A 16,605-nucleotide genomic window follows, 5' to 3' on the forward strand; every position below is an offset into this window, starting at 1 on the left:
AGGGAGAGCCACAGAGACCCTTCCCGCTTATCGCTGCCACAGTGCCAAGAGGTGGGTCCTACGGACGTTGCGGCCTCCCTCCCCCATTGCCACCCCTTTGGTAGGGGCAGGGAGGCCCATCATCTGACTCTGGGGAGGTGACTCAGGTTGGGAAGGGTGCCGGGCGGGCTGGGGCAGGCACGGGGAGTGGGGGGCTGTTGCCTAAGTTCCCCAAAGGCCCATCTATCAGCCGAATGGAGATAATCAGAGAGCTCAGCCGGCCCAGGACACTGATTACTCTCCGGGCACCATAAACACAGGGAATAAATCTGGGAAGGGGCTGGGTAGGAGGGCGGCTCGGTAGCAGGGCTGGCCACCCTGCCTGGGAAGGGGGAGGCAGCCCATCCATCATTCTGAGAGATGTAGCTATCTAGGCCAATGAGATGGAGGACAGTTCGGGGGGCGGGGGAGGTGGGCAATCATAATAAAATAATCCGGTGCAGTGTGGCTGCTGTGCTCTGATCTTATATACACTCAGGAGGAGGCTGTCCCTGCCCCTGCTTCAATTTTTACCCAGTAGCCACCGCAGGAAGCTTCTGCCACTGACACCAAACTCTCGGAGGACATCTGGCCCACAGGGTAGAGAAGAGGGGCACGGAGGTGGTGTGGCTCGAGAGTGCGGCTGGGCATCCGCGGGCCCAGGGCAATGCGGGTCCCTTGGTGCCGACAAAGGGCGCTCCTCCTTAGGTTTGGATGGGGGCCAGGTGGGTCCGGAGCCCTCCATCCTACTATTCCTTCCAAGCACTTCCTGGGCGCCGGGCAGATTCCGGGCCCAGGAACCAATCGCATAGCGCTGGCCTGTGTCTGGGCCACAGAGGCCGCGCCGTAATTCAAGCTAACGGAGCATGGATAATCTAGAACAGCAGAGGGTCTAGGAGGAATTTCTCTTTGGCGTCGAAACCTATCAGATGACTGTTTTGCAGCCCAGTTACCCTCCTAATTAAGCAAGTTTGTGAGGCCTGAGTCCACGTGGTGATGTGCGGGGTCAGGGTGTGCCGAGCGGAGCATCGGCCCGGGGTCACCCTCCAGAGGACAATCTGCATGTGGGCGATCTGGAGGTCGCTTAGTCCTCAGCCACAACGTCCAGAGAGCGTTTTGATTTTTCTGCTCCCACGACCCTCTTCCCTGGGATAGTTCTCTAAGCCGGCTCGGCTCCGTGGCTGCCAGGCCTCTGTCCTCAGCTCCCTGCTCTGAACCTGCCTCGGGCAGAGGAAGCACCGGCCCTTTCATCCCAGGGGATCAAAGCAGCCAGCACAAGTGAACACCCTAAATCCTCCCCACCTCCCCAGGTAGGGGCCCCTCCCTTGCCATCTTTTGGGATCTCTGGGTGAGGGCCTGCGAGACCAGAACCTTCCAGAAGCTTTGGATAGGCACTGGCATAGGATCAGCTTGCTGAGCTGCGGACCCACCCAGGACCAGGGGCTTGCCTGGGAACACCCGCTGCGGATAGTTCCAGGCGGCTTCTTTGGGAGAAGCTGTTCCACCTGGCCCTAGTCTCGTCAGTGAAGCATGGGAGGAGCCCCCCCCTCCCCCCGCAGGTGGCATCAGTGATACCCAGAAGCTCAGCGGATGAAACAGTGATGACATTGAGACATTTCTTTCCAGCAGAGCCACATTCACACTCCCAAGAGAAAACAGGGACTGCAGTGGAATCTACCAGCAGTGCAATGGTTGTTACTTCGAGCACCTGTAAGGTATCCAAGGACACAGTAATGACCACCGAGACTCTGATGATGGGCACTAATAACCTCACCCGCTCCAGGGCCGCACCAGGTTATTCCTGCGCCATCAAAGGGAGCAGGGGGCGCTGAGCGATATACGAGGGTGGTGGGCATCCCGGACGCAGGGTCTTGTGTTAGTCCAGGAGTGGTAAGCCGTCTTTCTCCGTCACCCATCCACCCAGGAGAGAGGCAGCTTAGCTAAGCGGTATGATCGCGGACACTGGGCCCGACTTCCTGGAGCTGAATCCCGGCTCTGCCACCTAGTAGCTGTGGGACCACGGGCGGGTGGTCTAACCTTTGCCTGGGCCTCATCTTTCCACGTGTGAAAAAAGGGAGAAGAGAAGGGCCCTCTACATGAGTGGTAATGAAGATTAAGTCGGTGATTACATGTGAGGTGTTTATAACAGTGTCGGGCACCCAAGAAGTCTCAATATAAAGTTTGTTATCACCACCATCGTCATCAGCTGCCCAAACAACCAACCATGTATCCACCTGGCCCACGATGTGGCCAAGCCTGTACTAGGCCCCGGGGACACCGAGATCCATCAGCAGTGGACTTGTCCTTTTGGAGCTCTTGGTCTTGGGGAGAAGAAAAACCCCAGGCTCAAATAACTATACAGCAAGATGCAGAGTGGTTAATGCCATAGGGGGCATGGAGGAGGTGCCAGGGGGCTTTGAGATGGGAGAGGTTATCCCCAGCTGGGAGAGGGGGTGGGTCACGAGGTTCATGACAGAAGTGGCTCTTGATCTCAGTATTTAGATATGGGAAGGAAGGGAGAACTTTAGGCGGTGGGGGGGGGGGGGTGCTGGCATGTGCAAAGGCACTGAGGTGGGAAAACGTGGGACATGAATAGAGGGGTGTGTGGCTCGGTGGGCCTGGCGTGCGGGGGAGGGCAGTGAGAGAGGAGCTAGGGAGGGGATAGCCATTGGATGCTTCTGGGCCTGTGAGCGTCTTTCTCACGTGCCCTTTAGGTGTATCCATCCAAGAAGCCGTGTGAGCAGACTGGAGCCAGAGAGCCAGGAGGCAGGGGCTGTGGCAACAGTCCCGTGAACAAGGGCGCTACTAACAGCCCCTCCCGAGGTGGGGCCCATATCAAGTGGTGGCAAGGCTGGCTTGGCTCTGAGGCACCTTCTCTAACTTTCTTTGTCCTAGCAGGCTGGCAGCATTTGCCCACAAGATACCAGGACTGAGGGAGGGCGTGCTGGGGGCGCGGCTCGGGCCCCAGGAACCAGAGCGCATGGAGGCAGCCTCACCGATCCCCCTTGGGGCCAGCACTCCAGACCGGCTCGAGACTAGGGCCCTACGGGGGAGCCCCAGGAGCCAGTACAGGTCTCTAGTCCCCTTTTCTCCAGAGCGAGGCGGACTCGCGTCTGCCCAAACAGATCGGCCCTCCCAGCTCCGCTGACTCATTTGGCGGGCAAACCAGCTCATGCGCCAAAGCGTGGGCTGGCCTGTGTGACCCTCCATGGAAGCGTACCAAGTGAGCTCGTGTGCGCTAAGAACAAGTTATTTGCGCCTGTCGCTTACTTTTCCTCCACAAGACGGAGGTACCAGGAAGGGGCGAGCTTTCCTTTGCTCTGGGCTTGTTTTTTATGGTGATGACCACTGAGCCCCGGTGGTATTCTGGTGACCAGCAGGTATATGCGGAGGATTGTAGGAAAAGAGAGATCAAGATAAAGCGGAGAGGGGAAGGCAGAGGCAGAGAGGAGCCGGGCTGTCGACAGGCACTCGACTCTGCTGAGCGAGAAATAATCCCGGCTCTGGTGGGGAGAACCCCATGACGGCACCCAAGCCTCCGTCACAGCAACTGTGGACAAGTTACCCCACCTCAGGGAGCGGTGTGAGACCGGTGAGACCCTGTCCTAGCTGTCAGGTGACAGAAGTGCATCTTCAGGGAGGAAAAATGTTTCCACCGTGGGGTCCCCAGGTCTCCACCCCCACGGGGCAGGAGGATGGGCCAGGATTCTCAAGCCAGCGTGGCCGTGAGGAAGCCAAACTCATCTCTACTGCTGGGATGTGACTCTCAGACCTACGGGTGAGCGTGGGGAGCCGTCCCCTGACCCCAAGGCCCCCCTCCGCAGGATGGTGTTTTGCTAAGCTTCTCAGCCAGCTCGTGCCAGACAAGGCGGGCTCCTACGAACAGCCCTGGAGGGAGCGTGTGCTTCTCCCCTTCAGGCAGGGGACAGAACTGGGGATTCGAGTGGGCAGGAGGGAACCTGTGTTTGCAGCTTTGGGGAGCACACATTCCAGGACAGGGAACGGGGAGGCAAAGAACTCCATTTAAGCCCACAGATCGAACTCCAACTCCCAATGGGACCTTCTCATGCCCATGGCCACTGGCCTGCTTTGCTTCCTGGGCCACGCCTGCCGCTGTCTCCCAGTGGAGCTACCAGCCAGTGGAACTAATGTCCTCTAATGAGATCCGGGCCAGAGTGGCCGGGCGGGTTTTATTGTCTGTGGCTTGGTAATGAGACTCCTCATAAACTGGGAATGACATTGGGGTCTGTGCAGGCCAGAGCGGGGCGGGGAGTGGCCCAGGAGAGGGAGTCCGCTCTGCCTGCCAAATCTCACCCCTTCCCCTCTCTGTGGCTCTGTGCGTCCGCGTGCTCTCGGAGCGCCACTCTCTGCCCCAGTGCCTGCCTGTGCCCTGGGGCTCTGTGCTCATACCTCAGGGCCCTGCCCATGTCTCAGGCTAGATCTCCAGGGGGTGATGCTCTAGCTTCCAGAGGGACACTGTTCTCCCTGGCTCCCCTAGCTGTTCTTGCTGGGCGTGCCGACCTGGGCTCCACGGTCAGCTCCCTCCGGCTGGGCCACCCTCCAACCTATGTCCTCCCCTTTTCCCTCCATTCCCCAGGGAGCTCTGGCTTGTTGTAGGGGGAGAATGGTGGTGGCTGGTGAAGTGAATGACCGTCTCACGGGACACGTTCTGTGGTGGCCCGGCTCAGCCTCTTCTGTATCGGTGCATCTCAGCCTGTGTCATCTCCCTCATCTACTGGATTTGAAGTCACAAGTTCTGGCACCTGATTTGGCCTCCCTGGCTTGAGATGGTCAGCAAATGACTAAGCCTGACTCACTTTCCTCATCTGTGAAATGGAAGGGCCAGGAATACCATTCTCCCCGGGGCTACTGGGGAGAAACTGGAAGAGGGCTTCCTGCCAGTGAGAAGGGGGTGACGCCAGGAGGGATGCTCTATCTGGCTGTACCGTCTTGCCAGATGAGTGGGCTGCGGGAGAGAGGGTCGTGCTGCCCACCCTTCCCCCAAACGTGGAATTTTGAAGGAAGGCAGGGGCTGAGCCCCAGGCCCTCCCTGCCGGCCCCGGCTTCTACCACAGCCAGTACTCCAGATGTAGCCAGGGAGTGAGGAGGGTGCCGGGGAGAGTCCCTGGTGACAGGCTGCAGAGCAAAGACCACACAGCACCTGCTGCTTGTGAGTACACGACCACCGGGGTCGGGCGCGCAGGTGCCTGGAGCCCACCAGGCCATCTGAGCCCCCAGGGGCTGCTGCAGCCCCTGCCCTCATTTCCAGGCGGGGCTCAATGAGCAGCTGCCGGTTGGCGACAAGGGAAGAGAGGTCAGCACTGGGCAGGCAGCTGAGTGGCTCTTTCTCAAGGGAGTACAAAGTGGCCACTGCCCAGCTGGCAGCTGAGAGGGCGCCGGGACCACTCAGAGGACGGGCGTGGAGAATAGGAGTAGCTGCCACTTTACTGCATGTTTATCACAGGCCGGGCGACGAGCTAAGTAAGCACTTTTCATACTTTATTGTCCATCTACACTTCACAACCTCTGGAATCTGTATTAACAGAAACCCATTTTACAGATGGGAAAAACTGAGGCTTACAAAGTAACTTAGCCACTCAGCCAGCAAGTAGGAGAGCTGGGATTCAAACCCAGTCCACCTGGCTGCACTCTGCTGTCTCACTATGCTGGGTGGCCACGATGGGGTCCTTCCTAGGCTGCAGGGAGAGGACCCAAGCCGTCTGCCGCTCTCTCAGAACTAGGGCCCGAGACCGCTGTTTCCTTGCCTTAGAAGACTGTGAAAGGCACAGATCCCATGAGCCCGGGGCGGGGCGGGGGGGAATACATACCATTGCTCCCCTCCCCCATTCAAGGATAAACCTTGGGATTATCCACTGCCCTAAAGTAAAGAGCCCGTCATCTGCCACCAGGAAGACTTCCTTTGTGTCCTTGTCGGGTCTCTCCTATTGCACTGTGTTCATCTGTCCTTCGGGAACGGGTCAGGGTTCAGGTGCTAGGCTTGATGTGTTTTCTTCCCACCCCTTCCCTCCCCCCACCTCCCAGATCAGCACAATCCAGAGTTTCAAGGGTTAACTGGACTAAGGGGTGTTATCTCCAACGCAGGGCATTCCCTCTGCAAAGCGATCCCTGCTCAGATCTTAAGTTACCTCCTGCCCCCGCCAGCACATCTGCTGCTGGCTCCGCGGACCTGGTCTCTATGGAGAGGGGCGGGCATCGTGGGGGAGAAACACCTGCCAGCCGGTCTTGGGCACGGGGTCCTGGGTTCCCAGGACAGGCAAAGTTCTTCCCTGCCTCTCGCCCCTCATTCCCTCTCAGGGGGCTCTCCCATTCTGCTGCACGGAGCCCAGGGTGGTTCCAGGCACGTGTATGTTGCCGACCTGAGTACGCCTGTGGTTGGTTCCACGGGGCTATTTTCGTGGAGGACCCAAACCCGCACTCCTGCCCCTTTTAAAATGCCCAGAGTTGGCCACCTTTCTCCTCAGATGATCCCCTTTCCCCCAAGTGTTCAGGCACAAAGTAAAGATGCCCAATGAGTAGCTGCAAACCTATCTCCCGGGGCCCCTCCCAGCCTTCTAGGGATCTGGAGAAGCCCTGGGGCAAGCCGGGCCCCAGTCGACACCAGGATCCAGATACCATGGGCCAGGGAGACAAGACAGGAAAGTCTCCTTCCTCACCAGGTGAGCATGCAGAGGCCCAGTGTAAAGCCAAGGGCAAGAACAGAAAAAGAAACCAGTGTAAAGGCTTCCGGCTCTCAAAGGACCCAGCAGCCCACCTGGCAAGTCCTAGGTCTCTTCCCCAAATCACCTCTCTGACCCTGTGACATCAACACAGGTCTTATCAAGGCTCAGAGCCACTCACAAAACCCTAGTGGGAAAGACAGAAGAGATCGGTTATATGTGAATATACACCTGATATACAGTTATAGCCCTAGTCCCGTGCCGACCCACAGCCACCAGCGCCCAAGACCTCCTTGCCCTCGCGCCCGTGGGTCTGCCCGCGCACAGGGGATTGCAGATCACCGACGCAAGCACACAAAGCCTGGCACGTGTGTGTGCCAATCCACACGGATGGTGAGACGATATGCAGGCTGTCAGAAATGTCACCGCCGGAGCGCCACAGCTGGCTGGTGTCCAGTCTAGTCCGGCACGCGGGCTGACGGTCAGAGTCAAAACAACAACAACGACAACGACGGTAAATCAGGCGAATACACAGGTACCCCCTCGGTCTGTCTCTCCCCCAGGTGGGAGCCACTCAAGTTACCAGGTTAACCAGGAAAAGATACAATCAGGAAAATCGAAGGTATATTCACACCTCCCTCGGGTGTTTTCTGTTTGTGCCGAACAATGAACGTAAGTCAGCTGCTAAACAATGGCAGTATCGTAAGACGCAGCAACGGGGGCAGACCCTCTGCCCGTGCCCCGGCCCCGCGCCACCCCCTGCCCCCCCAAGCCTGGCCCACTTGCTCGCTTGCTGAGCCATCGGCACCAGGGTTCTGCTGGCTGGCATGACCGTCCTGGCAGCATTCAACGGGGTCCTGGGTCAGGAAGTGGCTAACGAGTAGGTGGGTTCATTGTGCAAAGCTGAGTGGCTGAGACGGGAACTGGTATCATCATCTTGGCCGGCATCGGGCAACAAGGGACCACCTGTCCCCCTGAGCCACAGATATTCAGGCTCAGAGATGCCTTACGGGCTGCTCAGCCAGGGCTGCGGGGCCCAGGCTCTGCAAGATCTTCTCCTCCCCTCCAGCTTGGACTGTCAGGCCTTGAATCTGATTCTGAGACGCTCTCTACAGCGCAGCCTCCAAAGCGGGCACTGAGATTGCTGTTCGCACACGCTGTAATCCCCAGGCCGGCAGAATTGGTTTTGCCATAATGTCCTGCCCAGCAAGCCTGAGCACATCACTGTCTGTGAGAAATGGGGAGAGAGGAAAATAGCCCAGCAGCTCCGACACTCGGAGTTTTGAAGGAAACCACCTTCTGCAGGCTCTGTACAGACTGCAGAGAAGGGATGTGCCGCGGGCCCGACAGGTCTTCCGAGGGTGTGCACGACACCTGGGGTGTGTGTTCTCTTTCCAGACAAAAGGTTTGGGGAAGCCAATTAGGGAGGGTGTGGTGTAGGTGGGACACCGGCTCTGTGCACCTGCTTCTAAGGCAGGTTCTCTGCCTCCTCCCCAGGGCTCCTCCTGTCCCTCTTCGGGGGTGTAGTCCCTATGCTCCACTGGCCATCTCCTCTGAGTTGACCTGTAGGAACCACAGACTGTTATCTCCGAAGCTTGTGGGCTTTACCACCCAGCCTGGTAAAGGCTGTGTTGTTGAAAACATACTTCTGTGTTTACACGTCAATGGCCAGACTGAGTGTTTTTATTTTTTTTTTTAGTCAGAGGGCCATCGCACATACTGGGGGCTGCCCCCACCTGCTTCGCCCCAGAGAGAGGACCTCTCTTTGCCCTCCATGCTCCCTGACACAGCCCAGGAGAACCCAGAAAAGAGCATCCGGCTGGCAAGTCTCCAGAGAGGAGCAACAGAAAGCACTCAGGAGGGAGCTGGCGAGTGGTGGAAAATGGGGTGTGGGCAGGCAACTTCTGAGCCCCCCAGCCTCCATCCAGTGTCAGAGGGGCACAACCACACCCGCCCGCCTCCCTTTGCAGGGGCACAGGGCACACAGGCGGGTGTGCGAGGGAGCTTGGCCAGCGGGGGGGATGAATTCTGGCTGCCCCTGATGCCACCCCGGCCATAACAATGACAGTCGACCGAGGAGGGCTTAAGTGCCTGAGTTGTAGTTCTCTGTCTGCATCCCACCCCTCAATCTGCAGTTTTGGGGAGAGGGGAGTGTCTACACTGAGCCAGGTGAGACTGCCATCTCCCTGACCCCACTTCCTGAGTGGGGTGGAGCAGGGCAGGCTTCCAGCCCCCCAGAGGAGTTAACCACTATGTACCTCAAAGCTGGGGGAAGAGAACAACGAAAGGAGTGGAAAAGGGGGTGAGTCCATTCTTTGCCCCCAAGCCTTTCCACTCTTTGTCCGATGGGAATGAGGTTAACCCCTGGTGTGCCAGACCAGCTAGAGCTCCCCAAAAGCTCTCCTTTCCCTAGCATCTGGGTGTGGACACTATGCAACTGAAGGGTTCCCAGAAGCTCACCGCACCCCCCTTCCCGTGGTCAGAGAAGTCCTAGGGCCTAAGCTCTGGCTGGCTTCCCAGGAGGTCCGGTGTGAGAGAAAGACCTCTCACTCACCACGACCACCCTGCGGGGGAAGGGGGGGTCGACTCAGGCCCCTAGAAATGGATAATGCTGCTTGTGTGCCCTAGAATTCCCGCCCCCCACCTAGCAGGGCAGCACCCCACAGGCTGCAGGGGTGGGGGCACCGTGGTGCCGGCCTCCACAAAGTGCTTTTGCTACCATAGGCCATTCAGCCAGATCGGTGGAGCCCTGGCAGTGAGCTGGAGGCAGAAGGGGCATAGAATTGAATGAGGCCAGGTTCCTGCCTTCCAGGGGTACACCCCAGCCCCGGACCGCGGCAGCCAAGCTCGCCCCCCGGGGTAACAAACTAGCCCGCGAGTCTGCGGCACCGCTGGCGTCTCCAACGGGCCGCTGCCGGCGGCGCTCCAGATGTGATATTCTTGCCCCATGCGGAGCTGGTCTCTCCCTACTCCGACCCCTTATCCTAAGGCCAGACCACGTGCTCCAGCCAACCCCCGCCCTCCCCCACAAAACCCCCCCATCTAGCCCGGGCGGGAGGTCGTCTCAGGTTTCCTCCCGGAGGGCTGGAGGCACCCCCACCCCCACCCTGACCCCCGCTGGTGTCACCAGCTACCGTGGGAGCCTAGCAGCTTCCCCAGGGACACAAAGGGTTAAACCCAGGCGAGGGGACTCGGTCGGATTTGCCTCCTAAACGCATTTTCCAGTTCATTCCCCAGCACAATACGCCGGGGCCGGTCCCAGCCTCCGCCCCCACCCCACCCGTCAGATGGGCCACCGCGGGCCACCCCAGGGTCGGGCATCGGGTTAACCCCTCGGCCGCCGGCCGCCTCGAGGAAGGACACGCGGGGCAGCCTCGGGAAAGTGGGTCATGCAGCCACCTGGCTGGCACCGAGCCCGCGGCGCTTCCTCCGGGGAGAGCCCCCCAACCCGGCGCGGAGTTCCGAGGCGAAGTCCGGCTCGCGCAAGGCGGGGAGGTTGCGAGCCCGCGCGGCCCGGGCCTCACCCACCGGGATAGGAACCGCAGGTGAGCGAGAAGCTGTCTCTGACGCAGGAGCCGGCTCTCCGCGCCCGCGTGTGGCTGCGTGGGGCGGGAGGGGGCCCGAGCGCGCGGAGCCGTCTGGCGAAGGGGCCGGCGACAGAGACGAAGCCCCCCTGCCATCCTCCAAACCCGCAGCCCACCAGCTCCGAGACTGACGCCCTCCCCCTGGGGCTGTTGTCTCATACCCCGAGACGGCGATTACGGTGATTATTTTGCATTTATGTAACATGCAGTGTTTCCAAACTGCTTCCCGAGCTGAGAGCTGGTTATTAAATAAATAGAACGCGATTACATATTATTATTTTTGTGAAAAACAGAGCGGAGAAAGTGCTTTCTTGCTACACAGAGACGTGCATCCGACTGCTTCCCTGCAGGGCAGGCTGTGAGGCTTCTCATCCTCTCTTTCTCCGCCGTGCCACTCGCACCCCCCTTACCTAAGCCGTGACCCAACTTTTCTGCCTCCTTCTGCTGCCTGTAACCCAGACGTGCCCGCCGTCCAGCTCCCAGCCTCGGGAAGGCATTGGATGGTGGCGGGGAAGGGGGGGGGGTGGGGGGAGAGTGGAAGGCAGAGGAGGAACGCGCTTACCTGGGAGGAAGAATGCGGTCAAGCCGAGAGCGAGTCCCCACCAGCGTCCAGCGGCGCCCGCAAGCCCCATCCGAGCCATCGGGGTCCGGGGGTCCGGCGAGAGGGGCCGCGAGGAGAGCGCTCCCCGCGCTCCAGAAACCAGCCCGGAAGACGAAGGCCGATCGCTGCCGGCCGCCGGGCGCTCCGAGGATCCAGGTCAGCCGCAGCCGTCGGCCGGGGCGGGGTGGGCTGGGTGGGATCCGCGCGGCCGCAATCCGGGCCCCGGGCCGCCGGCGGCTCAGAGGCTCGGTGGATGCCCGCCGCAAGTTGCACGAGTCATGCCCCCTTCTCCTCCTCCGCTCTCCTCCCCGTGCCGGTCCCCGCCCTCTTCTTCCACGCAGAGCCGGGCTGGGGAGAGGGACCCACCCCCGGCGCGCCCGGCTGCCCGGCTGCGCGGCGCGGGCTCCCGGCCCCCGGCGCGCTCACACCCTCCCGCTCGGCTCCAACTTGCAGGCGTCCATGGCCGGCCGTCCTCCGAGGGCGGCGGGACGAGCCCAGGCGGCGGGCGGGCGGCGCGGTGGGCTCGGGGCCCAGGCGGCGGGCGGGCGGGCGGGCGCGCGGCTCGGCTGCTCGGGCGGTGCGGCTCCGCGCGCGGAGGGCGAGCCGGGTGCGCCGCGCGTCCCCCCCTCCCCGCGCCGCCGCCGCTCGCGCTGCCGGGTCCCGGCCGATCCGCAACAATGTGGAGCTGCCCGGGCGCCGAGTCGCGCCGCGCTCGCCGCTCTCGCTCTTTCTCTCACTCGCCGAGCTCCAGCCTCTCAGCCGCTCTGCCCGTGATGTCAGACCGAGGGGGAGGGGTTAGCGTTAACTCCCTCCTGGCTCCGACGCGCGGCCCGCGCCCGCCCGGCCCCGGCCGGGCCGCGCGCACCTTCCGGCCCCCGGCGGAGGCGGGTCCCGGGCGAGGGCCGTGGGGGCGGCCGCGGCCCACTGGCTCGGGAGGTGCCCCTTCGGTCGCCTTCCCGCCCGGGCGAGGGCCGGAGGGCTAGCCGCCCTCCTCCTCGCTGACAAAGGGAGGCAGTGACCCCTAGCGGCCGGCGTGGGGGGAGAAGCCGCTCGGTGGGGGTGGAGTTAAGATGGGGCGGGGGTGGGGGCTGTGGAGGAGCGAGCGTGCAGTATGGAGCCTCCTGGATCCGGCGAAGTCCAGCTGAAAGGGCGTCTGCAGGCCCTCTGCGCCAGCCTTGGCCCCATTTTACAGATGCGGAAACAAAGGCCCAGAGGAAGGGAAGGCGACTCGCCCAGAGGCACGAGCTTGGACTAGAACCCGAGAGCCAGAGCTCCCCCCACCCCTCCTCTGCATCTCCTGAACGCTGAAGGGAGAGGCAGCTCTGCGGGGACGACCGGAAGCTGCCAGACAAGTCGGTGGTGGGCATCCGTGGGTGAGATGGGGCCACCGAGGTTTCTGGCCTTTTCTAATCTCCGCCGCTTTTCAGGGGTCTCCTCTCCCGAGACTGAAGCCCCCTCCTCTTCTGAAGTCAGCGGGAAACCGAGCTCTGCTTCCTCTGCCAGAACCTTGGTTTTGAGTGATTTGCAGAAATCCCGCGAAAGTGACCCATCCAGTCAGTGTCCGCGGCAGGGCAGGGACTCTCCAGTCCATCCCGTTCACCACCCACCACACTGGGGTGTGTTTGGCTTCCTGCCAAGGGGGCTGGACCTTCAGGGCCCTCGGCAGCCAGAAGCCTGTCCTCTGTGCCTTCTCTGTGGACGTCCTACCCTCGTCCTGCACCCTGGGAGTAGGCAGACAGACAGACAGACAGACAGACGGTTTCCCACCAGAAGTTCTCCCCAGATGTTTGACCAGATAATGTTCCCTTTGCCCATTGCTGCCATTTGCCCAGCGGGTAGGAGCCAGAGGAAGCACCAGTTTTCTGATAACATGTAAATACCAGTTCCTGGGTGTAGGAGGAACAGAAGGAGGATGGGCAAGGAGGGCACCATTTTCTCACTTTTTGGGATCTGGCCCTGGAGTGTCTCTTGTTTTCCTGCCGAAGTGGTCTAGTTTGGCACTCACATGGACGTTTGTGCCCTCGTGTGTATATCTTCTACATTTAACAAATGTAATCGAGCTGTCTTTGTGCCAAGCAGGGTGTCAGGCTTGGAGATATAGAGACCTTGTCATTGCCCTAAAGGCACAACATCTAGTTGGGGGGGTGGGCAAAGGGAGAAGACAGATATAGAAACAGATATTGTATTTAAATAAGTATTTAACGTGTGTAGTGTGTCCCAGGGGTGCACACCCAGGATTTGGTGGGTTTTGGAGAAGGTGCTGAGTTCAGCCTGGGGTGGGATGGGGATCAGGAAAGGCTTCTGGGGAGCAGCGACACGGGCTGGTGAGTCATCTGGTAGGTATGTACTGGAGTGGGGAGGCATTGAGGAGACTGGATTTAAGGTTGGGGGAGGTCCGTGTAAGGAAAGGCACGAAGACCGGCAATAATTGGGGAGTAGGACCCACGAACTGGTTGTAGCCTGAGCCTAAGACTTGGGGAAGGCCTGTGGGTCTGTGAATGTCTGGGGGACCACCAGGAGGTGGAGCCCAGTCCGATGGTAGCTACCTCCTCTCTGGCCCGGAAGTACTTTAAGGGCCAGGGCTCAGTTGGTTCATTGCTGTGGTCTGAGACTCTGCCTGGCGTATTGCAGGAGACGAATGGATGGGTTCGAGAGGGTCATTCCAGATGCACCAGTACCCACCAGTGCCCTGCGCATGTTCTCCCGCCTCTTCATCCTTGGCTAAGGGTTCTCTGATCTGCTCTTAAATGAGCTTCCAGAGAGGGTGTGTCTGGGGGTTAGCATGGCTGTCTGGGGATGGGGTTGGGTGGAAAAGAAGAAGACAAGTAAATGAGATAGTATGGTCATTCATTCATCACCTTTAAACAGACCCTGAAATATGCAAAGCACCAAATAGGTGCCGTGTGTGTGTGTGTGTGTGTGTGTGTGTGTGTGTGTGTGTGTACTGGGTTACAGGGGACAGATAAGAGAGCCAGGGGAGGCACAGAGGAAAATAAGATAGAGATTGTTTACTCAGAGAGTAGACAGATGTCTTTCTGAGTGTCTACTGTGCTAGGCACTGACGGGACGAAAGTGCACAGCCAAGGCCTTACTCAAATAAGTATATTATAGCGTGGAAGCTGGTCGTGGCCAAAGACCGCCCCCCGAACACAGCCACCTAGAGGGAGGAGTGAGTGCTTCTCATTGTGGAGAACAGGGAAGGGCTTCTGGAAGAGGTGTCCTTTGTTTGAGGCTCTGAAAGGTGGATCAGATTTGGACCAAGGGGGACCGAGGAGAGAACTTTGGTGGAGGGAACAGCTTGTACGAGCACATGGAGGTGGGAGAGGTTGGGACCCTGTGGGGGAACGACCAGCAGTTTGTTTGTTTGGGGTTTTTTTTTGTTTGTTTGTTTTTTTGTTGTTTTGCTTTTTATGTTTTTCTTTTCTTTTCTTTTCTTTTCTTTTCTTTTCTTTTCTTTTCTTTTCTTTTCTTTTTTTTTTTTTTTGCATTCTGGGGATGTGTAAGAGAAAGGGACAGAAAATTGCAGCCAGATTTCAAAAGGTCTGAAAGGGTCCTTCGGTGGCAGGAAGGAGCACAGGGCCACGTGGTAGGAGGCTAGACTCTGGTCCCTCCTCTTAAGCTGGAAGCCCAGGAGTCATCCATTGCTGCTGCTTTGTCTTCAACCAGCATATTCTAATCCAAAAGCAAACACTGTTCATTCTACCTCCAGCATTATCTTAAGTCTAGTGACTTTGCCCCATTTCTACTGTTAGCACACTATCCACGTGCTCATCAGCAGTATAGACAGTGCACCCCGAGGGGAGGGAGTAAAATGGTCCAGCACGTGGGACTCTGGAGTTAGACTGCCTGGATTTGAATCCTTAACCCCCTGCCCTGCCATGCAGTAGCTGTGTGCCCTTGGGCAAGTGACTTCACCTCTCTGGGCCCGGGTTCCTCCCCTGTAAAATGAGGGGGAGATACTAGCACCTACTTCCCGGACTTGTTGTGAGGATCAGATGGGTTGGACAACATGAAGTCCTTGGAACAGTGTCTGGGATACATAAAGAACGGTGTGTGTTAGCCGTCAGTGTAACTGTAATCTCTCTCTCCCCACACCAGTTTGGCTCTTCTCTGCCCTGGTGCTAGAGGGATACGTGAATTGTTAAAACGTTGATTTTCAAGTGATTTGGGATCTACAGAAGAGTGGCAAAGGTGGAACAGAGTTTCCAGGTGTCCTTCATCCAGCTTCCTTTCATGTAGATACCTGATGCGCCCATGGTGTATTTGTTGAAACCAGGAAATTAGCATTGGCATAATACTATTAGCTACAGAATTTGTCTGGATTTCTCAGTTTTCTACTAATGTCTGCTCGGTGTGCCAGGCTCCAATCCACAATTCTACACTGCGTTTAGTTTTTCTTTTTGTTTTTTAGGTTTATTTATTTTGAGAGAGAGCAAATGGGAGAGGGGCAGAGAGAGAGGGAGGGAGAGAGAGAGAGAGAGAGAGAATCCCAAGCCAGTTCCACACCATCAGGGCAGAGACCCACGTGGGGCTTGAAACGTGAGATCATGACCTGAGCCAAAGTCAGATGCTTAACCAACTGAGCCACCCAGGCGCCCCAATACTACATTGCATTTAGCAGCGGATTATGTTCTAATGCAAATGAGCAGGACCCCATACGAGAGACCCCTTCCTTGGCCTGCCCGCCTCGGAGGCCTGTGTCAAATTCTCTTCAAGGCCTGTGGGGCTGCATGTTTCCTCCGCCCGGTCTCACCCAGCTCCAGGGCTTTGAGTAGGAGCCACTGGGCTTTCCTGAAGTTTCTTGAGGCCATCTAGTTCGCCTCCTTGGCCTTTACTCATCTGCACCGATGCTCTTCGTCTTCCTTTCGGCCAGCCACTTATCTCTTATGGCTCAGTTTACATGTGTCGTTTCCCCAGAATGGTCCACTCTACCCTTTAGACCGGGCGAGTCCCCTTCTATATGTTCTCACAGCTCCCTCGCATGCTTGTAACCCTTCAGCAAGTGTTTATAATACGTGATTCTTTCCCCACTGGGCTCTCAGCCCCTCCAGGGCAGACCTTGTGGGTCTCGTCTGCTCTATCCCTAGCATCTGGAATGTGCCTGCCGCTTGGTCCGCACTCAGCGAAAACGTGTTGCTTGACTAACTCACACCCTGTGCCACTTGCTAGCAGTTGCTTCTCCTTTCTGGGCTTCAGTTGTCTTCTCTGCAGCCTGAGGAATAGCATTTGTTCAGTGGTTTTCCAATTGCTCTTTGAAAGCCCTACATTTTCCTGGGTTCCCCACTCCCTGCTTCAATTAGGAGCCATGTTTAAAGAGCACCTTGTTTTACGCTCTTTAAACATGGGGCTTTTTGAGGAAGTTTCCTCTTAATGGATTCTGCTGCTTAAAATGTTTGACCCCCCCAACCCGACATATTATTGCATTATGTATTCTGTATCACATAGACGGTTGACTCTTGAACAACACAGAGGTTAGGGGCACCAGCTTCCCGCACAGTTGCAAATCTGCATATGACTTTTGACTTCTCTCAAACTTAACTACTAACAGCCTACTGTTAATAAGGCTGTTAATAACAGCCTACTTATTAATAAGACCGGAAGGCTTATTAATAACATAAGCAGTCGGTTAACACATTTTGTATATTCTACGTATTATATACTGTATTCTTACGATAAAGTGAACCAGGGGAATGAGAGTGTTATTAAGAAAATCATGGGGCGCCTG

The 16,605-nt window shown here is 58.1% G+C and overlaps 1 protein-coding gene across 1 annotated transcript in view; it reads right to left on the reverse strand.

The window, feature by feature from the left end:
• Positions 1–11,246, reverse strand: part of NECTIN1 (nectin cell adhesion molecule 1) — a 58,613-nt gene extending 47,367 nt beyond the window's left edge. Inside the window, exon 1 of the mRNA XM_042958202.1 lies at positions 10,842–11,246. Coding sequence (XP_042814136.1) covers positions 10,842–10,920 — 79 coding nt within the window. The 5' untranslated portion in view covers positions 10,921–11,246. The remainder of the gene's footprint in view (positions 1–10,841) is intronic.
• Positions 11,247–16,605: the final 5,359 nt, after the last annotated feature.

Source organism: Panthera tigris, chromosome D1, assembly GCF_018350195.1.
Source record: "Panthera tigris isolate Pti1 chromosome D1, P.tigris_Pti1_mat1.1, whole genome shotgun sequence".
NCBI classification, from domain to species: Eukaryota; Metazoa; Chordata; class Mammalia; order Carnivora; family Felidae; genus Panthera; species Panthera tigris.